At 40.4% G+C, this 26,176-nt stretch overlaps 4 protein-coding genes and 1 long non-coding RNA gene across 7 annotated transcripts; 3 read left to right on the top strand and 2 right to left on the bottom strand.

The window, feature by feature from the left end:
• The first annotated feature begins 30 nt into the window (after positions 1–30).
• On the top strand, positions 31–476 carry LOC116928755. Its single transcript, XR_004397370.2, has 2 exons — positions 31–342; positions 413–476. It is a non-coding gene; the product is annotated as an uncharacterized LOC116928755 (long non-coding RNA).
• On the bottom strand, positions 379–10,058 carry LOC116928742 (ethanolamine-phosphate phospho-lyase). Its single transcript, XM_032935837.2, has 17 exons — positions 10,017–10,058; positions 8,913–9,010; positions 8,392–8,529; positions 8,201–8,309; positions 5,468–5,564; positions 3,179–3,329; positions 3,068–3,115; positions 2,841–2,956; positions 2,574–2,733; positions 2,429–2,503; positions 2,218–2,345; positions 1,993–2,140; positions 1,833–1,920; positions 1,640–1,759; positions 1,321–1,565; positions 1,002–1,187; positions 379–921 (listed from the first exon to the last, which is right to left on the bottom strand). Exons 7-17 carry the CDS (start codon positions 3,103–3,105, stop codon positions 828–830), a joined length of 1,398 nt encoding a protein of 465 aa, XP_032791728.2. The 5' UTR covers positions 3,106–3,115; positions 3,179–3,329; positions 5,468–5,564; positions 8,201–8,309; positions 8,392–8,529; positions 8,913–9,010; positions 10,017–10,058; the 3' UTR covers positions 379–827.
• Positions 7,510–15,108, top strand: LOC116928739 (homeotic protein ocelliless). 2 transcript variants are annotated; one of them, XM_032935832.2, is made up of 9 exons: positions 7,510–8,095; positions 8,878–9,012; positions 10,011–10,102; positions 10,718–10,819; positions 12,649–12,762; positions 12,846–12,955; positions 13,032–13,400; positions 14,092–14,276; positions 14,411–15,108. In XM_032935832.2, exons 1-9 carry the CDS (start codon positions 7,942–7,944, stop codon positions 14,797–14,799), a joined length of 1,650 nt encoding a protein of 549 aa, XP_032791723.1. In that variant the 5' UTR covers positions 7,510–7,941; the 3' UTR covers positions 14,800–15,108. The 2 variants fall into 2 exon arrangements, with proteins under 2 accessions (XP_032791723.1, XP_032791722.1); XM_032935831.2 differs by having other exon boundaries at positions 8,875–9,012.
• LOC116928734 (chromosome transmission fidelity protein 18 homolog) lies at positions 15,100–22,857 on the bottom strand. Its single transcript, XM_032935823.2, has 17 exons — positions 22,614–22,857; positions 22,341–22,550; positions 22,055–22,278; positions 21,913–21,993; positions 21,352–21,856; positions 21,117–21,268; positions 20,871–21,053; positions 20,767–20,789; positions 20,481–20,692; positions 20,268–20,412; positions 20,099–20,210; positions 19,859–20,029; positions 19,638–19,787; positions 19,432–19,562; positions 19,120–19,363; positions 15,345–15,405; positions 15,100–15,252 (listed from the first exon to the last, which is right to left on the bottom strand). Exons 1-17 carry the CDS (start codon positions 22,690–22,692, stop codon positions 15,155–15,157), a joined length of 2,781 nt encoding a protein of 926 aa, XP_032791714.2. The 5' UTR covers positions 22,693–22,857; the 3' UTR covers positions 15,100–15,154.
• A 193-nt stretch (positions 22,858–23,050) lies between these two features.
• Positions 23,051–26,108, top strand: LOC116928738 (serine/threonine-protein kinase PLK1). Of its 2 annotated transcripts, none has more exons than XM_032935830.2 (10): positions 23,051–23,334; positions 23,393–23,617; positions 23,677–23,894; positions 23,954–24,049; positions 24,128–24,283; positions 24,352–24,542; positions 24,624–24,776; positions 24,844–24,997; positions 25,056–25,302; positions 25,365–26,108. In XM_032935830.2, exons 1-10 carry the CDS (start codon positions 23,230–23,232, stop codon positions 25,569–25,571), a joined length of 1,752 nt encoding a protein of 583 aa, XP_032791721.1. In that variant the 5' UTR covers positions 23,051–23,229; the 3' UTR covers positions 25,572–26,108. The 2 variants fall into 2 exon arrangements, with proteins under 2 accessions (XP_032791721.1, XP_032791720.1); XM_032935829.2 differs by having other exon boundaries at positions 24,621–24,776.
• The last annotated feature ends 68 nt before the right edge of the window (positions 26,109–26,176 follow it).

The raw sequence follows: 26,176 nt of genomic DNA, 5'->3' as shown, positions 1-26,176 counted from the left end.
CGATCTCCTAAAATGAGTTTGGAAATTTATCTTTGGCTCTTTGCTTTTGCAGTTTTGCTAGAGAAGTTAGATGAAAATTACATAACCACGTTATAAAATTGGTGTTTTAGTGAATAAATTTTTTCTTCTTTCCATTTCCAATTTTGTTTTTATTTTCGAGGTTTCATGAGTCATAGGAGTCATACGACTCGTATGCCAAGGGTGGTATACTCCTAGTCAATGGTAATAAAAGCAGTCCTAAAATGTTTTCACATTTCTGACGCGGAGTTGTACATTTTGAATACATACGTTGAAAGAAAACGTTCATCAATTTTCATAGAAAAGCAAATCTTAGTGCCTCTGGTAATAACCATAGAAAATGATGCACTGAAGAGCAACTGCAGAATAAAAAAACTTGTATTATATATAACAGTTAAACATCAATTAGAACAACAAGAAAAGAAGACCATCGACATATTTAAACATGAAATGGGAGTTTAAAAAAAAAAAAAAGTTCTCTGTTAAAACGACGGTTTGGGATGAGCTTTCGCTTCTCGAGTATCTTCTGTAGGTCAGACGTAGTTGGAATTCAATCCATGCTATTTGCACCCGATTTTAACACCATTTTACCTGTTAGATTTTTACCTATAAAATCTTGACCAGAATATCAGGACTCATACTATGCTGCATTTTCTTGATATCTTAGCATTCCTTAAAAAAATTCTAGAAGTTTGACCCCTAAGAATTTGGATGGCATGGATACAGCAAAGTTGGGAAAATTCTACTTAATGACAAATATAAAACACACTTGAGTAACAGGAAAATATCACATTAAAAGAGAAACAACTTTAGTCCATTTCTTCATATTGTCTTTGTCTTTTTGCTGGACCTGGCATTTCTTCCTCGTTTTCTCCAAGTATGTTTGACGGAATACTTGCTAATCTATAAGAAAAAAACAAAGTAATTAAAAGTAATGCACTAAAAAAGAATTCACATTATACGACATGGCTAAATTAGCATACCCTAGAATAGACGTATTAGGAGGGACTGGCGCCACATCATCATTCTGGCTCGCTTTGGTAAAAGCGTTGTCGAATGCTCCAATGACACGGCGGGCGTTTTCTAAAGTGAAGCACAATGGTGGAGTCATTGCGATTACATTACGTTCTTCACCTTGGGTAGCTACAATAACCTTTTGCTCCTTCAACCTATGGCGAGCATAACAAAATATTTTAAAACACCAATTCAAAGAAGGGTTGCGTAATGCCCGCAAGCTATAATGAATTCAGGTTTTCATGGTGCTTAGGCTTGTCCATATGTCAAATTTATGGACCGACTTACAGGTAAAGTACGCGATTGGCAAAATTTGTGGCTGGTTTCATATCTGGACGGCCACAAACTACTTCCATGCCAATACAAAGACCCATCCCACGAACGTCTCCGATGGTAGGGTGTTTCGACATTAGCCCCCTCAGCCCTTCCAGAAGAAATTTTCCGACCATCTTAGCGGAATACATCAATTTTTCGTTGATAATAACTTCCAGAACTGCTTTACCAATGGCGCACGCCAAAGGGTTGCCACCGTACTAAAAATCGATTGAAATAACGTTGCTAGTAATTGCTGTTCCAAGTAAATAAAACACTTTGATAACAGGCTTACTGTAGACATATACTCTGGTAAACTGTCGGCAATCTCACGAGTTGTGACAACAGCAGCCATGGGAAAGCCATTTCCTTGTGATTTTCCAAAGGCAAGAATATCCGGCACAACACCATATCCCTAGAAAAGGGGGTGATAGTGTTATAAAATACACAACTTTTGCGTAGAACAATAATTACTGAAAAATGCCTACCTGAAACGCCCAAAAGTCTCCTCCGAGGCGGCCTAAGCCTGTCTGCACTTCATCGGCAATGCAAATACCTCCTTGACTTCGAACCATCCTACATGGGCAAAATTACAATTAAACAAAACCGAGATTCGAAGCTTATTCTAAAGCAACCATCAAAACTCACTGATATACAGTTTTGAAGTAGTTAGGGGGCGGTATAACTACTCCAGCTGCCGCGACAACAATTTCCGAAATGAAAACACCGACTGGTGTACCATTTTGCGAAGCTTTTTGAATGACTTTCTGCGCCTCATTGCAAAATTCTGCTTGATCTTTAGAAGAAAATAACCATGGGTTGAATCGAAAAAACCTTGTTGGCACAAAAGAAAAAGTAATAACAAATCCATACCATTTTCAATATTGTTACGAGTTCTCGGAAGTGGGATGACGTGAACAAAATCTTTTTTTCCCTGGGGCAATCTTTTAAATGATTTGCTGCTTATATCCACCAAACTGGAAATATTTCCATGGTAGCTACTGCAAATATCAAAGTTTTTTTTTTTTTTTTTTAAATAAAAACTGTTAAGTTAATATAACGACAAAAGGAATGACGAACCAACCTCTCAAAAACAGCTACGTCATGTCTTTTAGTATATAGGCGGCCGAGCCTGAGCGCGAGATCGGTAGCCTCCGACCTGATAATAACAAAAACAGTAATGAAAACCAATTGAATATATATGATCAACATATCCCACAGAAGCTCACCCTGAATTCACAAGGTAGACAACTGAGAGGGACTCTGGCAAGATGTCCATCAGCTTCTTCATGTATTGTGAGTATGTGTCATTTAGAAATCCTTGGGTAGTCCATAGTTTTAGCATCTGTGCATGGCCTGCGGCAACTACATGAGGATGGCAATGGCCCACTGCAAATGGAAGTAAAACTGAGTAAAAACTTATCACAGAACATGATTGCATGTTCAAGTTCAAGAGCTAATAAAGCAAATTAGATTTAATACAAAAAATACTTTACCATGGGCACTGCTGCTAACACAATCGAGGAACTCATTCCCCAAATCATCATAAATGTACTGTTTGGAGGCTCTCAGAACTTTGATTTCACTGTCAGCAAAATGCACCTGACACCAACTAGAACAAGGCAAAAAAATTATGTGAGTGATCATAAAGAAAAACAAATTAATTGACATTCACGCAAAGTCCATGACATTGAATTACAACTAGTCATTAAATAATACATACTTGTCAGATGGCGTAGAAAACTGATGGCGAGCCTGCATAATAACTGATCTGAAAGTACAACCACAAATCCTGTAACGTCAAAACGAGTGGATGCTTTTATACCGGGCTTACGTGTCATTGAACTTTTCAAGAGAAAAAAAAGTCTAAGTGTTGGCACATATCGAAGAAGGTCATGCAAATGCGACGTGTAGGTCGTCGAAAGAAAAACAGACGCATCGGACGAGTGTTGCCTTGGTTACGGAAAAGCGTCATCATCTGGTAACTTAAAAAAAACCTAATGATAGACATTATTTCCTACAATTTCAACGTTTGTCGAATTCCATTCTGCCTTTGGGAGAATTGGGGACGAATTTCTTAATCGAAATTTCCTCTGGGGACACTATGCCAACCGCAACGTCCTGCGCTACGTGACTTTTTGAATACTATATTGAAAGCTTTTCCAGCATAGTATTACAAAGTGAAGAGAAAAAGGAGCCTGTAAATTGACTCTTTTTTAACTTCAAAAATCGTAGCAAGCCCGAATTGCAGAGGAAAGTGGGAACAATGATAGAGTGGATTTGAAGATGTCGCCTATCCAACCGTGCAGCGAGTAGAAAGACTCTTGTCATATTAAAATAGAATCTCTAAATAAACGGAGAACAAGGGGAAGTAGAGAAACACTATAAGAATAAAAACAAAACAAAAAATCCTTTTTTTTTTCTGGATTAACATTTCAAACAGAAGCCTTTTGTCCTGCATAAAACATGATTGGATAGCTAGAGATAGTCACCCAGACGGAATCATAATGTAACTCCCGCATTCAGTCGTGAATGTTGTACAAGATGTTTCTACCGCCCGTTTCCCCTCTGTTTCGAATTTTTTTTTTCCCCCTTTTAAAATCGTAAAATAAACAAATAAAATAAAAATTTGCTGAAGAAAGTTATGCCAATTCCACCTGATATCGTCACACGGGCAGATTGGTGGGCAGAAATAAGTGTCTAGCAGCAGGGAAATCAAGTTGGCCCATGCCAATTCGATATGCGATGGGTAAGAGGGAAAGAAAAACATGTGAGGGGCGTCGGACGGGAATGACGATCATATCTGTAAGTACAGCAGATCGTCGTTGCATATCTACCGGCAGTACATCGCAAACGAAAAGCGAACTGAGGTCTCAGCTGTTGGGTGACTAGTTCTTATGACGACGTTGTGTACAAGCAGCAAAATGAGAGGGGAAGCTTTTTGCATTATTAAATAGTACGCGAGCTGTAAAGGCGTCTTGCTCCAATGCATTATCAATGCGTTGGCAAACCATTTTTCCATCACTTATGGGCTGTGGTAAGACTTAAAGTGAGCACACACCATCACTTTGTATATACAACCAGCAGTCATTTTATTGCAGCAGGCACGTCGCTTTTCTCAACTCGGACTCTACTCCAATGTCTATGGCTTATTCATTGACATTCTAAAAACAGATGCGTGTTCAACTATTAGACTCTCTTCTTTTTCTTTGCTACCTAAACATCACGCATTTAGTGTTAGGAGGAGCTAAAAGAGCAAACGATAATTAATTGTTCGTAATCCTCGTAGAACGTCACAGTGTCGCCGGGGACCTGATCTATATCGATGAGACAGGGAGGGTTTGATCCATGTTTGTTTGATTCGATTAAGCCCATTTCCCCAAGATTTTGTTGTTGTTGCTACATTACAGCCCAATCACACAAATTTATATTCAGGAGAAAATATTAGTTTTCAGCTATGGGGTAGTTGAGTACAATTAATCTTGAACATTTGACTTCATTTAGCTGTAGCTTCTCGATTTCAATCTGTTTCGCTCGATATTTTAGCTACTGTGTCATATAAACAGGTTGTTGACATGCAAATCAGGCCGACATCATTCTCGTACGCATTAAAAAATCATTCAAGAAATGAGAAGAACAAAGCCACCAATGACAATGGGATATCCAATCTTCTAGTGGGCTACGGGATTAGCATAAGGAAGCGCACGAGGAGTTTCTCCCGAATTAAGATTTTCTTTCGTTTGCCCAACTATACGCAATCCCCGCAAAAAGGATTTCAAAACTGTTGCTCTTATTTTTTAAAATCAAATTTCAAAAAGAAAGATAGCGAACTGGACGGGAATGGTGCTGCGGCCAGCAAACATTTCAGTCTTTACTCGGAAAAATGGAAACGCGCATCAAATAAGTCAGGGCTTCTAAAATGTGTATGAAGACACGGCGGTAAGCTAGAAAAGTGAAGCATAAGCAATGTTTGATAGACGTTGAGAAATCATCCGTCACGATTGCTACTGCTCTGCATAGGCTATCAAGTCATTTGCATAGTGTACCGCACATCTACTATGCACCGTATGGGATACGGGGGGTGGTCTAATCTAATTCAACGTGTACCAATGTAATACCTTACGTTTATGTATGATCCGTTCCAATCTTTCACTCGCGTACTGCTCGGCCATGCGCGCGTTGCATATCAAACTGAAATCCTAGAAATAGGACGTTGCGACCTGAAAAGTAAGTGAAACAACAAGAAAAAGATTTAAAAACACCTACAACATATTTTAACTTTATTTGCCTATTTCATTTCCGTTGCCGCAAAATAGAATTTCATTTTACCGGAATTCCAAAAGGAGGGGAAGATGTGTGTAGGTAGTACTACCCCAGACTTGGTGCATCCAATTCCACGTACCATGTAATACTAATATCAATCGAGAAGCAATCAACATGCCTGTCATGTGTCATCAGCGGATTATGCGCCATAGTCTTAAAGTTTACGTCCATGTACACCCAACACAACGTTTAATACATTTCTTATTCGTCAGTAAAAAGACATGGAATTATTAGCAAATTACTAGTTCGGGTATTTCGAAATGTAGACAGGCAAGAACCAACTGACGATTCATTAAAATCTATCCGCTAGTTGTTGGAGTCGGACCATGATTTGGACATGTGTTCCCCGCGCACATCACACAGAAAGATCAGCTTTTTGGACGGTCCTACGTGTAACTAGCAGCAAAATGTAAACAAATGATGCTCCGGGGGAAATGAAGACGACATGTCCCCACCGATCTTGTTGACACAAAATCGAAATACGCGCAATAAAATGAAGTAGAAACAAATCGGAGAATCGAATCGGGTGGATATCTAAGCCATTCAGCTGGACGCAAACGGGACATGAGCACGCCATTGCGGCATACCATCGTTCTTGCCACCACACAACACGCTCACCAACCGCCAAAGCAATAATTCAAGCATGAAAATAGAAAACTCATCATTTGTAATGAGAAAGGTAGGAGCTATTAAAGTGGTACGATTATCATTGTACCTATTGTAGCGTGATAGATTTTCGTATGAGAAGCAGAAGAAGATTCCCAGTAGGTCACTATCAACAATTCCTTGGCAATTCGGGCTAATCGTTAAGCGCTCGGTTGGGTTTTTCAACGTACCACATTGTCTTTACTGGAAAACGATTCCCTCGATCATTTAAATCTGCATACGTTTTTAGCGGCTGTGCCGTCCATCAAAAAGACGATGTGAACCTTTGCGTCTTTCAACGAATCCAACTAACCGGTGCGTGTAGTACGTAGGCCTAGCGTTGCGAAGGGGGAAACAGAGAGATTGATTGGCCGTGCCAATTAATTGCTGGTAAAGCGGGAAATCTTTTGTACGAGATGGTAATTCAATTTCTTTCTTTTGTGGCTTTTGTTCTGCAAAGGAAACTCTTTTTCCCAACCCCCGTCCGCTCTGCCCACAAAAGAGACTCGGTATAGAAGGGGTGGATGAAATCGTAAATGAAGTCGTGAATATTCAAAGAGCAGTCGACTTTAAATTCTCTTTTATAAGAGCTCACTGATTATTAATAAGACTAACCTCCTTCAGATCGACTTATTAACCGTGGTTCAACTGTGTTGTTGGAGCGTTCGACACCGCTGTTCTATGAAAGACACGCACGAAAGACGAAAACCAAATCGGAAGCCGGAATCAGGGGGTCTTGAACATTCCGAGAAATTTCTGAGAATTCTTTGCAGTTTTGAAAGCGGATTAAATCTCAAACTTTCTTTCTCGTTTGTTGAACAAATATTTTTGTGATTGAATTTTGCGTGAAATTGGTCGGTTACCCAGTGTATCCAGCTTATTCTTCCTGCCAACAGTTTTCACTATTTGAAAAGAAAAAACCCAACATTTAAGAAAATCTCGTCTATTTATCAAATGTGACCCCAATTCTTCTGCAATCCCCGACCAGAAAATGTTGTTTGCAAGTTTCCGGTTTGGCAAATCCGCGGAATCGAGTGAAAAAATAAATAAATAAAAAAGAAGCGGATGCAACATGAGTTCCAAAATAGTGACTCACGTTAAACCCTTGAATGTAAAATAAATAATTTATAAAAAAAGTCATTTTATCACGCCGGAAGTGCTCATCCAACTGGATGAAATAATTTTTTTTTAGGGGGGAGCTTTTCGTGTCCAGATGCAATGAGAAATCAACACAAAATGGCCACACAAAATTATTGCGTGTCTAATATTAAGCGAAAAGTCAAGAAGAAGCTGATGCTGGCCGACGGAATTGGAGAAAGAATCCGGCGGAGGGCCTAAAGCTACACATGGATCACCGTGGCCGGCGTGAGTATCCATGTCTTAATGGATATTTATCTGGTAGCCGGTTGACGCTATTGGGGGAGGGAAGCGTGCAAACAGCCTGTTTCTCTGACTCGCCTTTGGTCGGCTAACGGCGCCTGCGCTCGCATTCGATACAACCCTCAAAATGCCCACCCCCACCGTCGAGTAAACCTAGTACTCGTATGGCCAGCCTCTCTCTCCATATCCATCCATCCATCGGTTCTCTTGTCTCGTTTTGACTCTCTCGCTGTCGACGATTTATTCCGGATGATCTCTCCTCTCCAATCCGGTGCGATGCGGGAAGACGAACATCCCGCTCATCGTACACCACTCGATATCATCCGCAACAGCACAACTATCGGACCGCAATCGTTCATCCAGTTCTCCAACCAGCCGGACCTTCTCTTTTATCGTTCGGCCGGTAAGTTCTTCATTTTTGCACCCCTCTTAAACTAATGTACTAGATCGACATCTTTTTAGCTAAGACTATGTTCGTTACAATTAAAAAACATTAAGTGATACGTACTGTGCGTAATGCGAGGCAGAGATCCGACGAATTGATTGGTAGATATCCGTAGTAGACTGCTAACGAAGTTGGGCCGTCCTTCATTCGGTCGGGGAGAGGGCGCCATCAGCTGATGAGAGAGATAAATCTTATTAAAGACACACACACACACACACGCGTATATAGTGTAAGATCGTAGATATATATAGTACGTGGTGGTGGAGAAAGTTGAACTGGCTAATCCAATCGTCAGCTCGATAAGGCAAAGATCCTCAAGCTGGCCAAATTCACTCAGAGCTCTTCATTAACGAGCTGATGAGGAGAGATGGAACGGCGGGGGCTATCTTGCCCTAGATATATACACTATTAGCTCTTGACGAGTTGATGATCAATCGACCGAGGCAGACAGAAGTAGGTATAACAATAGTATACACACACAGTGTACACGTAACTTCGTTGAAATCACCTTTTGCCCAGCGTTTCCCCGCTTTCGAGAATCACCTCAGCTCTTTGATCCATCAAGCTTGATGACGTAACGTCATCATCCATTCTTTTTGGCTTCTCATTTTTATCTCATGCGATATTATCAATCCCACTATTTCTGTTTGCTTCCCGCGAATTTCTTTTTCAAAAAAAAAAAATTTTGATTCTATTCTGGACTGATTCTGATGATGTTTTCGTTTCATTCCCAAAAGAAGACAAGAGGGAAGATAGTAGAAAAATGTTTTGTTACCACTATCCGCCGGCAAATCTTCATCCGTCAATTGCGAGCCGCTTGCAATCAGCGCTGGATCTGCCCGGATCATTCGGCGTCGGACCTCCATCGTTAACCTGTAAGTTCAATTTGTTTCAATATGTTTGTCAATTTTTTTTTTAAATTCAATTCACGAATGATTGAGATTTCCCCCCTCGATTTTTCAATTCGTGTCTGATATCATAATAAAATGAAGAGCATCCCAATTAGCCCAAAGATTTATTATGATTAAGAATAGCGACGAAAACGAATGGCATACGGAATAAAAGCCGAAAATCTAGACAAATAGAGATGGGTCCGAGTTGGTGGAGCTTTAAGAGCTTGATAAGATCATTATTAGTAGGATTTTAGCTTCTTATCGGAGAGTACATAGATTTGCCAGAGACGTTTGGCTGTTTGGCCACTAAAAGCAGAAACACGGGGCATTAGGGAACCATTAAAAAGCGCAGCCTTTTTTTCTTTCTATAGTTTTATATTCTTCTCTATGCGCTTGGCTAGTTCAATTCGGCCTAGAGACTTTTGGTGGCCGGTTCCATACGGAATAGAAGAGTCCCTAACCCAAATCCGGAAAAAGGAAGGGAGGGGATGTGGCTCTCTGCCTCCCTCAACTAGGAAAACCCCATTTCGATGCGTTGATCCTCTTGTTGTTGTTCTTGAAGAGTAACACTGGCTTTCTAGTAGTCGATGCTCTCTCGCTAACATACGTGTCGACGGCTGTTAATATTAGTTCATCGCCCTATAGATCCCGCCTGTCTTGATTCTCGCAGAGTCCAGCCAAAAAGACTTACACACTCTCTCTGTTCGGAAAGGGAGAACAACGGCTAAAGGGCAAGTCGAGGTGGAAAGATTGCGGAATGCTAAAGAGTACAACATTCCCGCGGGAGTCGTGAATTTACAACAATTATAAGCTAGCCAATAGTTCTCCCTTTTGTCTGGCTAACTGCAAGGCGGTGAGAGGACTATCGGATTTTTTTAAATACGTCCTACAACTCAATTTGAAAATGCCATACCGAATTTTTGCAGGGCATTTACCAACAGATTTGTTTGTTTTTTTTAAACATAAAATTTATTTTGCAGACTCACCGTATCCGTATTCATCGGAACTCCACGACGAGTCGTTTGCCCGCCGCAAGCAACGCCGCAATCGCACCACATTTACCCTACAACAGGTAATTCATTATTTAAATTTAATTTTTTAAAAATGCATAATTAAATCAGTCAGAAAGCATAGATTTTCGTACTCGTGTTGGCCATCTATTTGTTTTCCATCAGAGAAATCTCCCCCCCAAAAAAACTACTTAATAATCCTATGTGACCTCTCGAGACTGAGACTTTATTATCTCCCCCCCCCCTTAATGTAACGTCCTCTTCTTTATAATTCATACCAATATGGTATGTGTGTGTTTGGGTACATATACAGTCATTTGGAGATAAACTAAAAAAAAAGACTATAGTCAGGGATAAATAAAAGGCCCGAATGGCGCTATGCTTGCGCACATTTTGCTATCGAAAGCTTCTACCAAAGAGAGAGAGAGAGAAAAGAGGATTATAAACGGGCGTCCAAACTAATGGACGTCGGCTAATTGCACTCTATCAAGTCGAAGACCAAATGCTACACATCTATAGAATAATAACAATAAGTGGTATACATGATTGATCATTTTTGTTTTTTACCATCAGATTTGTGCTTATTTGTTATCGCCCATCACACAGACAAAAAATAATGATTAAAAGGACGAAACTATTTTTGATTTGAAAATAATTTGTTTTGTTTCTGAATTTAGTTGGAAGAATTGGAGAATGCTTTCGCACAGACTCATTATCCAGACGTCTTTACACGCGAGGATTTAGCCATGAAAATCAATTTGACCGAAGCTCGGGTACAGGTAAGATCACAACTCTCGAATCCAATAGAATAATGACACTATACACAAAATACTAATTCCAATTCCCCTCCTTTAAAAAAAGGGGGGGAAATATCGTCGTGTTGTAAGGAAATAAAAATCGCTAGGACCAAAGGGATTTCTAATGAGATCGAAATAAAAAAAGGGGGGGGGGGATAGTCTAACACATCCAAACGAAATGGAGGGGGTTAGAACGATTCTCTTTAACAGAGAGAGAGAGAGAGAGAGCTGGAGGCCACGAAACGAAACACGGCCAAGATAAAAACAAGGTTAACCAAACCCTGTGTGGCGCCAGGAGCGCGTGTGTGCCCCCGTGATGGGATAATGCGCGCTTTTGATCGGGGCTAATTTGGTGTCTAATACCGTTAGAATCCCCAACGCTCTCCCACCTATTTCTCTTATAGTCCTCACCGATAACAAATGTACATCGAGTTCTCCTCTTTATCTACAATACCTATTGACTATGTGTCAGTTTTTGATGGTACAAAGAACCCAAGTTTCAACCTATCCCCACCCTTCGTCATCCAAACTTTTTGGCACATCCCTCAGTCGTCCGTAACTTGATTGCCACTTGATTGGGTTCTTCCCAAATAGGAGAACAAGAAACATCAATGATGACGTAGATCAAGAAGATAACGAGACATCCTTTGATATAACACACACACACACATTTCTCGCTCTTTGAATCAATCGTCTAATTGAATGGTAGAAACGTACACGTGGAACTTGCCAACACCTTTGAAAACCCCACCCAAAAAAAGGGGTGTGGGAAACCCTTTTTTTTTTTTCTTTCTTTCTCCAGAAATGTCGTCTACATTTCCAAAATCCAAGTGGCATCCACACACACACACACACTTTTCTCTGAGCAACTGGATCGGATTACCTACAGGAGGGGGGTAGGAACAAGCCCATGTTCGGAATATGTTAACCCTCCCCCCCCTTTTTGTGTGTGCTTTGCTAGGTGACCAGTAACAGAGGTTTCAGTTCTAGTAGCACGCCCCGTATTTCGACGGAATCTTTTGAAGTCGAATTGGCCTACGAAAATTGGCTCAAAGGACATGGATAAGTGTAAGAAAGCATTCAAACCACGTCTACACATCAGCAGCCAGACGAATCAAGTTTTGAGGGGGGGGGGGATGCTAAAAGAGTCGCTTTGACACCACAAGTCGAGAGACATTTCTTCTCTATTAAATTCTACTATAGATGTGTGTGACTCCTTTTTTCATCCGGTGGGATTTTAACTTGCCATAGATCTCTCTATAGTTCTACTAACTTAAAAAAAAAAAAAGGGGGGGGGGGGTGAGGATATGAAATTGTTCAACGTAGTCACAACACGATTCGACACAGAAAAGAGCTCTCGGATCTCTTGCACAATTCACTTGCGCTTCATGTGCCATCGATTTGCAGCAACACCCCCCCAAAAAACAAAAAGAAAGCGCACACGAAAAGAAACAAAAAGGTTTCGAGAGAATGACGCACAAACTCGCATGGGAATGGATCAAAAAAAAGAGAGAGAGAACCCTCGTGCTACGCCATTTAAACAATTAAGTAGAGTGCAAGTTGTAATAGCACTGGATAAAACTTATCGACGTTTAACTGTCAATTCAATCCATATTTTATTCTTTTCCTACTTTGAAGTTGGGGTCTTTCAATAAACCAGAAATGTGGTCCATCTTGGCGTGTTAGCATCACAGGTGTAAATCGAGTTATCCCACAAGATTCTCATGTGGAATGGCATTTTTTTTTTTTTTTACTAAATCATTAAGCGAAGTAAATAACGTCGTAACTTACATTGCGATTGGTGTGTGTAGGTTTGGTTCCAAAATCGACGAGCCAAATGGCGCAAAACGGAGCGGATGAAGGACGAGCAAAAAAGACGAGAAGAAGAACAGGAACGAGTGACTGATCGCCAATCTAACGAGCAAGTAAGTCGATTAAAATCTTTTGTTTAGCTGAAACGTTTGGGATATTTACCTTAAATAATGTGAAATAAAAAAAAAAAAAAAAGGATCCGAATGAAGGTGATGGAGGAGATGCCAGTCCGGATGTGGAACAGTTAGAATGCGAGTCAGGACGAGGTAGCCCATCGAATCAAGTCAACATCGACGTCGATGATGAGTAATTCCTTTGATTTCATTTCGCTATGCAATAAAACATCGTATTCAAATAATGACAACTTAAAATTGACATCTAGTAGTCAGACGGCTATTAGCTTGGCACCTGTGGTAGAAATCAAAGTCGACGATGATCGTTCAGACGAAAGAAGTCACAGCAGCAACAGCGACGGAAGCATCCGCCACAACAACCGCCGTGATGGTACTCCAACGGCGGCAAGTATTCGAGAAGAAGTGTATTCCATCAGCCCGTCTGCTGGAACGTCTGCTGAATCCAAGAGTCAACAGACTTTTCATCCGCCATCCACGTCCAGCACTCCAGCAGTGACAACCGAATCGGCTAAATTATCAGTCGGTGGCAGTTTGTTAGGAAGTGGCACCAACAACAATCCAAACAGTTTCCCATTCGGCTCTTCTTACGGATCGCATCTTTTCCCACTTCCGCACAGGTAAAAATCTAAATCAAATAACGTCAAAAACAGATCAAAGATGAATGAATAATTAAAAATACGATTTACCTAGTCCTCCGCCGGTATTCGATTCGTAATTCAAGCCAATCTCGTTTGTTAGTTAGCCTATTCATATTCCATGCGAGCACGAATGAATCTATGATAAGCAGAACAGCAATCAATGAGCCACATAGTCAATTAAGGCTATTCCTTTTGCATTCGTGTCTGTAGCGACTGAAAAGAGCTGCCAAAATGCGTTAGAAAAAAGAATCCCGAGATGATTTACTCTACATGTTGGATGTTTCTTTCAACCCGACAACCTTCAGGAAGTTGTCGGAAGAAGAGGGGAGCGCTCCTGTTTACCGGCATTCTCCTTCAATCGTTCCAAGACCCGAAATTATCATCAGGAAGTGACACGGATCACGAGAGTGTCACCTTCACGCTAGTCTTCCGGCAGACGTATCAGTCGATCGAGGATGAAGATCTATAGAAAACTCGCATTATATCTTAAACGATTTGTAATCGAAAACAAGTAGGGAGGGATGGCAACAATCTTTTGATCGTCTGAATTATTCACGGTAGAAGCTTACGGAAGATTTGTGCACTCAATGGATCAATAGCTGGTTACGATGGAATCATTCATGATTTACCTCTCTCCTATTCAATTTGGTTCTTGTCGTTATATTTGTAGTGGATTGAGGTCCCTAATGGATCATCATCATCATCAGAATCCCATGGGCGGGCCGCCGAGGTCTTTCCCGTCAGCATACCCGAGATCTTTCCCCATCGGGCATCACCATCACCAGCTGGGACCTGCCGCCGTGGCAGCAGCAGCGGCTGCAGCCGCCTCTTCACTATTTCCGTCTCCCCTTCACGGTAAGTCAACGTTCTGCTGAATGATTCATCGTTTCATACCGAAAGTGGATGCAATGAAATTTGAATAATTCAATTAAAATTTTACGAAACGTTGAATTTTAGAACATATCACCTCAATGTTTTCGATGATCCAGGTTTCTCTGGTTTGTGCCCGTGTTGCCCGGTTAAACCGAGACCTATTGGTGCTCTCAATTTGCCTGGACTCTTTCCTCCAACCGGATTATTTGGCAATCTCAACGGGATGGAACGTGGTATTGGGTCAACAGTGGGCGGATTCGGCAGTGCCGGCAGCAGTGGCAGTTCCGGATCAGGTGTTTCCGGCCAGGGTAGTGGATTCCATTTGGAGACAGCACAGCCCGGAAGCGTAGAAGAATTAAGGCGTAAGGCACACGAGCATTCGGCTGCCTTACTTCATAGTCTTCAGCACCACGCCATGGAATTTCATTTGCAACAACATCAGCAGCAACAACAGCGGAAGAACAAGGAAGCAGCCGAATCGGAAACCAACAGTCAATCCGATTAAGCATTTTGGGTTTTTTAAACTGAAAGTTAGTAATTCATTGGCTCTCTGAATCCTTTCCCAATGGGCGAAAGAATTTTAATTCATTCAATACATTATTAATTTATGCTTTTTTTTCCAACTGCTTTGATTCTTCCATCAAACGTTGTCCGTTATTTCCCTAGTCACACTACAACAGCTGAACGTTCTGTATTTGGCCCATCCCTCCTGCTCCAAACAAAAACATTTAAAAAAAAATAATATTATCTATGTTTTAGCTCAGAATTTTCTCTCTATCCAACTCATTCTCGTCAATAAACGGTGTTGTAGAAATTCAAATTTATTATAATTTTTTTTTTTTAAATCCTTGATTTAAAACCTATAAGAAATCGGCCATTTTGACACTGCGGCGAACAGCGTTGCTATAGCCCTCTTTAAAGTGATACCAAACGTCATTTTGGGCCGTCTGGACCGAACCTTTAAAAATCGGGACATCCCCATAAAAAAAGGAAAAAAAAAAAAATCAATAACTCCCGAATTTAAAATCATTCGTGTTTTAAATGTGTTACCATCAGCGTTCTTCTTCTTCGGAGGTGTTTTTAATGGTCGTCCAAAGAAATCCGTTGCCGTCTGCCAAGAAACAAACACAAAGTTAAGTAGAATTCACGCAGCATTTAATAACATTGAAAAGAAAGAGCCAGAAAAAAGAAAAAGGCAGAAACATTATCGTTTCAAGTGGTCAAACGCTTAGCGCAATGGTGCGGCTAATAGGCGCTGGACCCCCACTTACTTTTTCAACGAAAATAATCGCACCCTAACCCTTGAAAGAGTTGTTTATTTCTTTTGTTTGACCAGCGTTTGCACACAGCACACTATTTTCGTTGATGCCACGCAAAAAAAAAGGGGGAGGGGGGAGATCGACGCGCTTTTCAAAGCCATCGTGATGGAAGAGCCGATGCTCTTCGACCGGGAGCGCCCGGTTTCCTCTACAACTGGCGAAGCAGTCTCTTCCGCACCAGCGGAAACTTATAGTTCGAGAGAGTGTAGGAGGAGGCTCATCAGTCCGAGAGAAAACAAGACCCTGATGGGATTTTATTATTACGACAACAACAGTATTTTACGAAAAACAAAAGACTGTAAAATAAAAAATCGGCAGCTTTCAATCGTCTATTCAATAAAAATAGGGAAAAAAAAAAGGCCGGCCTGCCCGTTTTTCTTTTTTTGGAGTGGGGTGGGGAAAAAGAAAAGAATTTTGTGTTGCCTGGTGCTGTTGTGTTGCAAAAGAAAAAGGATATTATACGGACGGGCCACGTTTCCGGATCGCTTTTGTCCATTTTCGGCGTCACTTTATCAGTTGGGGTCCGTCCATGTTAAATACGTACAACGCACCAGACGCTTCCTCTTTCATCCATTCTCTGTTTCTTTCTTCCTTTATTTTTCCCAAGTTACATGCATTCTTTTTCCCTACGATGGTGGAGGAAGATTTCTAGTAATATGTTATATAGTTGCCGGGCCGTTTGGCACCAGGCTTCCGGGGGACGAGAGCCCGCCAGCTCACACACAGAGGCGGAATCAGCCGCCGGAAGCTGCCGAACGCCGTCGGAGGCGATTAAGAGTTAAAAGCTTCGCCCGTTCTGTCGGCTTTGATCGAGTTGAGCTTTGACCCTCCCTTTTACCCCTCCTCTTCACCATCCGCTTTCAAATCCGATGACGTCCATTAACAGACACATTTTCGGTTAATAACAAAAAAGAAAACAAACAAAAATATCATTCGAAACAATTCAATGTTTAAAAACAAGGCAACGATTTTAAACGATCCGTTTTCTTGTTACGGTTATGAATCGCCAATGAGATCGAGGGCGTATCGTTGATGACGATAATGTGCACGGTTCCACTTTAGCTCTCGCAAATCTTATTCCCTCCTTTTAGCGGATGCCTCAAGGAAAATCCAATGCGACAATCATTCCATAAACAGGTCTATTATCTACCTCATTTTCTAACTATAAATGCGTGTGATTGGTTCGTTTAATCCGCGGGAATTTCAAACGAAATAGGCATCATCGGTTTTTGCTATTTAAAGTTTAAAGCAGAATGAGGGAGAAGAGAATTGTTTGGCTCGAGAACCAATCCACTCCCGGTCGCCATTTTTTCGATTCGTGATATGATTTGATTGTTTCGGAGGGACTGCTTGTGATGGACAACGAGTCAATCAGCCAACGGTCAACGGCAATCGAATTGTCGTGGATCAGCAGTTGGACAACAAGAAGGATCCTTATTCTTTAGACTCCCCTTCTCACAAACGAACCGCTTGGGACACCTTCATCATATCTATCCAATTTCGACCATCTTCCATCAAATCAATCAACGGTGTTTTCTTTCCTCCTGGGCAATGGCTGTCCCGTTTTCTATAGCGTGTCAAACTTCTATGTCAACATTAAGTCGCTCCCCACCATCCGACCGGACATGAAAAAAAAAAAATTCAATTGGCCTGGCACAAAACAATTTCTCGCGCCCCAAATGATCAAACCCACAAAAAATAAGCACATTGAATTTTTCTTAGTTCCCCCCCACACACCAATCAGACCCAATTTCTTTTTCTGCGCAGACGATGTTTTGAATCTCGAGATGAAATGGAGCGGAATCACGGGCATCAATGATGGGCCGCGATAATGGGATTCCGTCAAAGACTTATTGCCTGTCTGTCTGTTGGGTTTTTCTATCATTGTTTTTCCCTTCACGCGTCTACCCTCTTTCGCATGAATAGGGACTGTGTGGCAGGAGCCATGAGGAGCCTAATAGATTTATACTTCTATAGCAATAGGAAATAAAGGGAGAGCAGGAATTGAGAGGGCAATATTGTTCGGTAAACGACAATAGCGACGCGTGTCGGCAGACACTACAGACAATCCCCCACCCCCCCTTTTTTTTAAAGCTATACTTTCACTCGATGGATATACAATAATAATACTGTATATATATCTCTTTCGCCATTGCTTCCTTCCCAACCTCCTCCGCACTATTCAAGCTGTCCTCATACGTCTAATCGGACTGTTTGATAAAGCCGATTACGCTATAGAATCGCACCGAGCAAAGTCCTTGGAGGGGGGTGCCCCAATCTGAAAGGAGGGTGGTGAGGTGGACTAAAAGCGGAGGGGGGGGGGGGCCACTATATGATTAGGGTCAAAAGAGATGAAAAGCGTTTCTAGTAGTACACACATAACACAGCGGGTAGATAAATCTCAAAGACATCAATGTGCGTTTACCAGGAAAGGGAATCAATAGATAAAGGCTACTAGTCTACCAGACTGCCAAATATTATGATGCGCGAGGAGGGGCGAATAAATAAAAAAAATGACGCCATTTTTCGCGGTCGAATGCAAATGGTCCTAGACTAGTAGGGGCCAACGTCAAATAGGAAACGCTGCGGGATGTGTGTGCGTGTTTTTTTGATTTTTTATCCTTAGCCAGAACCCCACACACGTTGTCGGCCCAGGAAATGCAGAAGAGATATCCAAACATCGTCAGAAGCTGCTATCACTACAAAGGCACTATAGTAGCTAAACTTCCGATCTATGGCTAAGAGTTAATAGAAGAAGGGGGGAAAAAAAAAAGGACCGTTCACTATCCGAACGATTCCGGCTGCTCAGTACATTACACCACCAATTACTTCCGATTTTTCTTTTTCATAAAAGAGAGAAAAAAAAGAACACATTATCAGTGATGGCGCCATGCTCCCTCCCCCCTTACCCATTTTCCACCCAAATCGGACCAGCCCACCTCATAATGCATAATAGAGTAGAAGTAGAATATAATCCAGCCACGAAATGTAATCGTTTCGTGATGCCTTTTGTATACTCCCTATTCTTCCACAAACCCCTCCGTCATACAAGAAAAGAAAACAAGCTTACATCCGCCCTACTCCACATTTGCATCCGACTAGGGAAAGAAAAAAAAAAGGGGGGGGAGGATGGATCCTTCTGCATATTTTACAGGATGATCGTATGTTACGATGGTCATTTCTTTGGCCGTTTCATGCGTGTTTTGTCGGTCGGACAGGAACAAATGAAGGAGCTATTTTACAGGATGATGGGCACTAGACAGGGAGGGAAAAAATGTTATTCCTTCCATTTGCCGAGAACTAGCTGGCTACTAAAGCAATTATCATATGAATAGCGGAATGATGAGGAAACTGAACCAAACCCCCGTAAGTTTACAATGCCCATCGAAGATCATTAATCATTGGCGACGACTTCCTTTCCCATTGAAAGAATAACGATTCATCGACAGAATCCCGAAAAGATCGTTTGTCGACTAGTTGTAATATATTTGAGATGATGGACTTACTTTGCAGGACTCGACAATAGGTTTAGGCTTCAGCGCTAACGTCATGGCCATGTTGGGCGGAGGCTTCATTGCGGGCGGTTCGATTTGCTCCAACGGCTTTGGCATAATCACAGGGCCCAAATTGGATTCGTACAACCGAAGTTTCTCCAGCTCTATCTCCCTCGCCAACATTTGTTTGACGCTAAACGTCAAACTCTTTCGTTGAACAGTACCGATGTCGAAATAGGCTACCTGCTCAATATCTCTGGGAGGGAAAAAAGAAAAAATGAAATATTTCATTTCGTTTGAATTATTTGAGCGAAATCGTATTACGGTTCCAGGCAGTAGCGGTAGGCACCATCTACAGTTTTTTCTTGTCGGAAAGTCAGATTATAAGAAATCATGACACCTATAACCCGGAGAATTTGTTCCTTCTCTTCGGCACTGTACAATTGGGCGCTCACCTAGTACATACAAATTTAGACATTAGTTTATTTTCTTAAGGAAGGTTTAAGAAAAGGAAGGAAAAAATAGCATACCGGTCTCAATGTTGGCGTGATAATTGGCAATGAAAACGGGATGACGTCCTGGATGATATTTTCTTTGGAGTTAGTTATCCTAACTTTAGCTTTCAAATCTTGAAACATTGTGGAAACGATGCTCTGATTTTTGGTTACTTTTGCATTCAACTGTTTAACCCCCCCAAAATGAAAAGAAATAAAAATAACGAAAATTACACAAAAACTAACGAGTTCCTTACCTCTGTTTGAGCCGTTGGATATTTGATTTTTTGCGAAAGAACGGCTGCCATTTGAAAGTGCAATGCTATAAAAGTATAAGGTAAGTAACCGAAGACACAATAATTTTGATTTTTCTGGATAAAGTGGTTGACATGATCATAGAAGCACACCCAATCCAATCCCGTGCATACCTGTAATGGTAATCAGAGTAAAGAAGTTATTTTTGCACCATCTTTTTTTTAAAAAGAAATGTTGGGTACCGAGCTTAGATAGCTGTCTTTAAACTTGATCGTTGGATAGTTCTCAAAAACACCTTGCAACAAGCGATCATACTCGCCACAGGCATGAACAGAATGCAAAATGTTGGCAAATCTATCAGATATAGACACATGAATTACAATATAACTTATCAGTTCTGGCCTTTGTTACCTCGCTGGCATTGACGCATTATTGCCGGCATTAGGAGCTAGTGGCTTATCGACATCCGGAGCCAAAGGTAACATCCCCTCATGTTCGATCGGACCCATATATTGACTTTTCTTCTGCCGCGGAATGTGGAAAATTTCTTGCCAAACTGAAAAAATAATAAATTCAGCATTCAAAAAACCCAAATCAAAATCTTCTTTGAACAAATAATCATACCCTGGAAAAGGTTTTTGTGATTATCCTTAAGGCCAATATTGAGATTCATAACATCACTGTATCGTAATGGGAGCCGGCGAGATTTGAGAAAGTATAGAGTTGCTAGACAGGACCGAATATCGTAATCAGCCTTCTCACATAGTGCCAACATGGTGGACATATCGACTTGGATTTCTTGTTCCTTTGAAATGCTCAAAAGTCTTTGAGCCAACCTGAAAACGTATTTAAATACTTAAATTACGAAACTCGCAGATCGGGATACATTGCTAAGACAATAGACTATTACCTGTTTGGATTGGTAGTAGGAAACTAACAAGAAACAAAACAAAACAAAAATATAATAATAATAATGTTTTTGCATTAAAGCGATAATTCGGAAAATAATGTTACTTGTAGAACTAGAGCTGCCTGCCTCAAGGGCCTCAAAGATGGTGTATATAAATCATTGCAAATGCAAATTACAGGCCTAGAAACGAGATTGTGCCCCTTCTTTTTCTTTTTCTTGGCTTGATTATTTTCCTTGTTATGTGCACCTTCTTGCGTCAGAGTACTAACAAGGAAGTTGATAGAAGCCTAAAACGTAGCGGAAGATAATTACAATGATCCATTTGCTTAAAGTTTATAAGATGTACTTACAGCTGGCGCGCCGTCAATTTCATCAATGATCAAGCAATTTGGCAAAGGGTTCGATCCTATAACCGAACGCATTTGTGTAGCGGCTTCTAATTGAAGTTTGAAGGCTTCAACATTCCTGTCATCGCTGGCATTCATTTCTACTGGATTGTATCCTATTGGCATTCGATAGCAGTTCAAAATATTAGTTGGTCAAACTTTCCGAAAGGCAAATGATGAAAATGAAGAAATACGCTACCTGCGTGCTTGGCCACGACGTGTGCCAAAGTTGTTTTTCCCAAGCCAGGTGGTCCGCTGATTAGAACAATTTTTTGCAACGGTCGCCCGGAAGAATCCAGTTCTTCTTTGAGTTCCCCTTCATTCTGTTTATTTGTCCGGAATTTCTCGAATTTCTTTTTATTTTCGAAACGACCCGGAACGACAGAGCTCTTTTGTCCTTGAGCCCATTGGGGCTTCAGAGTTTCATCAATTTTTGGTGCTTTAATTTTAACTTCCCGGTTGAAGACCGCCTTATCCCAAAGCTTTAACCAATGTAAAAGTGTTCGGTTGATGTTTTCTTCGCTCAACAAGTCGAGGTAGTTTCTTGGTCGGTATAGTTCCATCCATGAATCATTAGAGTTGTTTGTTAATTCATTCACATTGCTATCATCCTTTGCCCCCTTACTTCTATAATCCATTTTTTCCAGTTCACGAAGACGTCGTTCAAATTCCTCGTCCGACACCAGACTCGATTTGGCTCTCGCCTAGTAACGTTTGAAAGACTTATTAAAGTATATTGCTTTTCATGTAGGAGACTCACTTCATTATGCATCTGTAGCTTTAAGCTAGCTACTGAAACTTTCAGTAGGTTTCCAGTGTTTTTGTTATTCAAATCAAAATTCTGCAGACAAAGGGATTCAATTAAACATGATAGTTTTATACATTTTAAGAAGCATTACAACCTTTTGCCTGATTGATTCATCTGCCTTTAGTCTAATAAATAGTTTCTGACCAGTGTGAGTTGTAATACTCTGGTGAGGTTCTTCAGGAACAAGTCGGAAAACATAACGTTTAGGCCTAGGTACACGAACTGCTACTGGTTCACCACAGGATTCAGTCAATGAATCACAGGTCTGGTCATCTAATACTATTTCATCATTTCTTGCCTTTTTCAAAGGGTTAGAACCTATTAACAAAATTAAAGTAATCTTTTGCAACTGTTCAACTTCATCAAATAATAAACATTACTCTTTCCACAAAGTTCATCATCATCTGAAAGTGAACCAAACATTTCATCTTGCATTCGTTTTCTTCCAGTCTCGTTTGAGGTAGCTAACTGATCTGAAAGACTTGAGCTTGGACGACTACCACTGCTAGCAGCATTGTTAAAATTGAGGCTTTTTTTCACCTTATTTTCATTTCCTTTGGGTAGAATTGGTGCTGCATTTTCTTCAAAGTCTTGTATTTTTGTGTAAGAATATGAAAATGTCTGCCATCATTAAGCTATTTTTAATCACTCACCGAACTCATTCATCAGCTCAAACTCTTCGGCATATCGCATTTCATATTCCTCATCAGGGTCAGGAAACTCGTCTTCCATTCTTTATTTTATAATTTTTAAGGATTTTTCAATGTAACCAAAATTTATCCACTAAAGAAAACTCCGTAAAATAACAATTCCTATTGGAAAACAAAAACTAAGGGAGCCCACATTGCAAACATCAAATAGTGGTCTGGTAGGCTATCTGCCAACGTGCTTTTTCCCGCCAAATAAAGATTTTAGGCAAAGAACGATAACTAAATAACAAAAAAATAAAATAAAATGGATACGTAGAAAATGTCATAGAATTCAACTAAAATGTTTACTTAATTTAACCGATATAATTTAAATTTAATCTTTTATGTTAGATTTTTCTAATAAATTCGACAACGTCAAGATTTGAAGTTCGAAAAAGCAAAAGTCTGTTCGCCAACAGTTGGGGGCTGGGATTCAGTGGACGTTACTTTTGAGTTTCGTCCCTTTGATCTCGTTTAATATCGGGGAATCTTCCCAATTTTTTGTATCCATTGCTTTACGTAAATCTGTGATCTTTGTTTTATCTTTTTCGAAAACGTCTTATTATTGAAATTTTTGAAAATGACAAGCATTAATCTAAGTGAACCAGCGCCTGACGTTATTCCAGACATCCTATGTGATGCTGCGGCTAAAAAAAGATATCAGAGAGGAAGATTTCTCGGCAAGGTAACATAATTCGGTCCTTTTTAGAACGAACTGTGAAATAACCTTGGTTTTCAAACAGGGTGGTTTTGCCAAATGCTATGAACTGACAGATTTAGACAATGGACAAGTGTTTGCTGGTAAAATTGTATCTAAACAACTTCTTGTCAAACCTCACCAAAAAGATAAGATGGCTCAAGAAATTTCCATTCATCGTAGTCTGAAACATGATCATGTAGTTGGATTCCACAGTTTCTTTGAAGACAACAATTTTGTGTATATAGTTTTGGAACTGTGTAAAAGAAGGGTAAGCTTTTCTTAGCTGGCTTTAAATGCATCTTGTTGGAACTGATTGGTAATGTTTAGAGTTTGATGGAGTTGCACAAGAGACGGAAAGCTGTTACTGAACCAGAAGCCAGATACTTCATGCACCAACTTCTTTTGGGTGTCAGATACCTACATGAAAACAAAATGATTCATAGAGATCTCAAGCTTGGGAATCTGTTCCTAAATGACAACATGGAACTTAAAATTGGTGATTTTGGTTTGGCAACCAAATTAGATTTTAATGGAGAAAGGAAAAAGTACTGTGCTAACAATTTGTCTATAACAGAAGATTATTTTTTTAAATCTATATTTTTAGGACATTATGTGGCACCCCCAACTATATTGCACCTGAGGTGCTGAACAAGAAAGGTCATAGCTTTGAAGTTGACATTTGGTCAATGGGCTGCATCTTGTAAGCTTTTCATTATTTAGTTTTTAATTTTTTTCTTGTCCCTGTTTAATCTTATCTTGCGTTTGGGATTATCATTAGGTATACACTTCTGGTTGGCCGACCACCTTTTGAAACGCAATCACTTAAAGATACCTATAGCAAAATCAAACGGAATGAGTATCATATTCCGTCTCGCATTGGACCTCTTGCGCGAGCTCTTATAACTCGTATGTTACAGGGTGATCCAAACTGCAGGTGACAAAACTTTCATGATAATAGTTACAGAAAATTAAACGTTCTCGTTTTGAAAATAACTCACGCAGACCTACAGTCGATGTCGTTTTGAATGACGAATTTATGACTTGCGGGTATATCCCGACGCGCTTGCCTTTATCATGCCTCACGATGGCTCCTAGATTTGATGCCAAACTGAACAGCAGCATTATTGCCGTTCGTCGTCCTTTGGGTGAAGTTAACAGAGTTCAACTGCCTGGTACTGCCGAACATCCACAAGGTTCGCAAAATAGAAATGCCATTAGCAATTTTCTCGTACTCAGTGGAATTGTTTTTTTTTTCTTGTCCTCTTGAATAGAAGGAATGGCACCTACCAACGATCTCAACAATGCCGAAGATGCCGCCGCTCTTTACACTGCCGGTCCTGCCCCTGAAAAGCTGCTTCGTGATCTCCAACAGCAACTTACTCGCCTTTTCGCTGCCAAACCCGCGGAGAAATTCCCACTCATGATGGGTACGCACTTGCACTGTATAAATTTATATAACGAAGCTCTGACATACCTTTTTATTTAAAATACCAGATGAAGCAGAAGATCCAGGATCAGTTCCTATGGTTTGGATTTCCAAGTGGGTAGACTATTCTGACAAATACGGATTCGGCTACCAGTTGAGTGACGATACAATTGGAGTAATTTTCAACGATCTGACGAAACTTTTGCTATTGGTTGATGGAAAGTAAGTTAGTTCGTTATTGCTACGTAAGGGATGGAGGATAATATAAATCTTTTAACAGAACCATTCAGTACGTCGAACGCAATGGAAACGAATTGTATTACACTATGGACCAGCATCCACCTACCTTGGGTAAAAAGGTGAAACTGCTCGCCTATTTCCGATCATACATGCAAGAGCACTTGATCAAAACGGGTGCTTCAGTTGTCCCGCGTGACGGTGATGAGCATCTCCGACTGCCTTTCCTACGCCAATGGTTCCGCACCTCTCGAGCTGTCGTCATGCATTTAACGAGTGGAACGTTGCAGGTAACTTTTGTGTTTTTGAATTAAGCTGGTAATGTGTCAACTTTTATTTATTTATTAATTAGATCAATTATTTCAAGGATCACGTTAAGTTGATCCTCTGCCCACTCATGGGTGCAGTAACCGTCATCGATGAGCGGAAGAATTTCCGCACCTTTAAATTCTCTTTGTTGGCTGAACACGGTTGCAACACTGATCTGTTACATAGATTGCAATACGCACACGAAAAATTACCTTTTTTGCTTTCGCCATCAGACCCATCCGAAAAGTAGAAATTCAATGCTGGCTTCAAACATAGATTATTTTTAATCGTTCCGGCGTCAGATCTATCCTTCACATTCGTCTCTTTTTAATTTTATATTGCTCAGAGATGGCCTTATTGACTTAATTAGCCGCCAATTAAGTTACTTTTGCCTTCTTTAAATTTTATGATAAGTGTGAAATTACTAAATCCCATACTAGATTTAATTCACGAGCCCATTTTTATTACGTCGCCTTTTTTCAATTTCGATTTAAACTGCAGTGCTTACACCTCATCTCATTTTTGAAATTGGAATTAATTCCAGTATGTCTTGTCACCACCAGCAAACTGTTTTGTTCACGCCTTGAAACGACGATGGTCGGTTTACAATAATTCATACTTAAGTGCATGTCTACCTCGGATGAATACGATGTACGAATTCGCAAAACCCTGTACTTGCCTTAAACTTAAGGTTTTTTTTTCACGTGTATCTTTCTACTCACGATTAACAAGCAATCCTTATTGTATGTCTAAACTTTGCAAAGGATTACATCACTCTTTAAATATCGATGTCATTATACATTACTATTTTTTTTTATCTTACAAGATGCTCAACATAAGAACGATATTGATTTC

The sequence above is a fragment of the Daphnia magna genome, linkage group LG8 (genome assembly GCF_020631705.1).
Source record: "Daphnia magna isolate NIES linkage group LG8, ASM2063170v1.1, whole genome shotgun sequence".
Classification (NCBI taxonomy): Eukaryota; Metazoa; Arthropoda; class Branchiopoda; order Diplostraca; family Daphniidae; genus Daphnia; species Daphnia magna.
Note: the sequence above shows the minus strand (reverse complement) of the source record. Positions and strands in the feature narration are given on the sequence as shown.

Coding starts and splice junctions, on each gene's coding strand:
- LOC116928742 (XM_032935837.2), bottom strand. CDS start 3,105: ATGCAGGCTCGCCATCAGTTTTCTACGCCATCTGACAA. Junction 2,957..3,067: donor TTTTCTACGCCATCTGACAA/GTATGTATTATT, acceptor GCCTTGTTCTAG/TTGGTGTCAGGTGCATTTTG. Junction 1,188..1,320: donor GCCAATCGCGTACTTTACCT/GTAAGTCGGTCC, acceptor TGCTCGCCATAG/GTTGAAGGAGCAAAAGGTTA.
- LOC116928739 (XM_032935831.2), top strand. CDS start 7,942: ATGATCTCTCCTCTCCAATCCGGTGCGATGCGGGAAGACGAACATCCC. Junction 12,763..12,845: donor ATCGCCAATCTAACGAGCAA/GTAAGTCGATTA, acceptor AAAAAAAAAAAG/GATCCGAATGAAGGTGATGG. Junction 14,277..14,410: donor ATTTCCGTCTCCCCTTCACG/GTAAGTCAACGT, acceptor TCGATGATCCAG/GTTTCTCTGGTTTGTGCCCG.
- LOC116928734 (XM_032935823.2), bottom strand. CDS start 22,692: ATGGAAGACGAGTTTCCTGACCCTGATGAGGAATATGAAATGCGATAT. Junction 21,857..21,912: donor AGCTACAGATGCATAATGAA/GTGAGTCTCCTA, acceptor AAACGTTACTAG/GCGAGAGCCAAATCGAGTCT. Junction 15,406..19,119: donor CTATTGTCGAGTCCTGCAAA/GTAAGTCCATCA, acceptor GTTTCTTGGCAG/ACGGCAACGGATTTCTTTGG.
- LOC116928738 (XM_032935829.2), top strand. CDS start 23,230: ATGACAAGCATTAATCTAAGTGAACCAGCGCCTGACGTTATTCCAGAC. Junction 24,543..24,620: donor TACTGCCGAACATCCACAAG/GTTCGCAAAATA, acceptor CCTCTTGAATAG/AAGGAATGGCACCTACCAAC. Junction 24,998..25,055: donor TTGCTATTGGTTGATGGAAA/GTAAGTTAGTTC, acceptor ATCTTTTAACAG/AACCATTCAGTACGTCGAAC.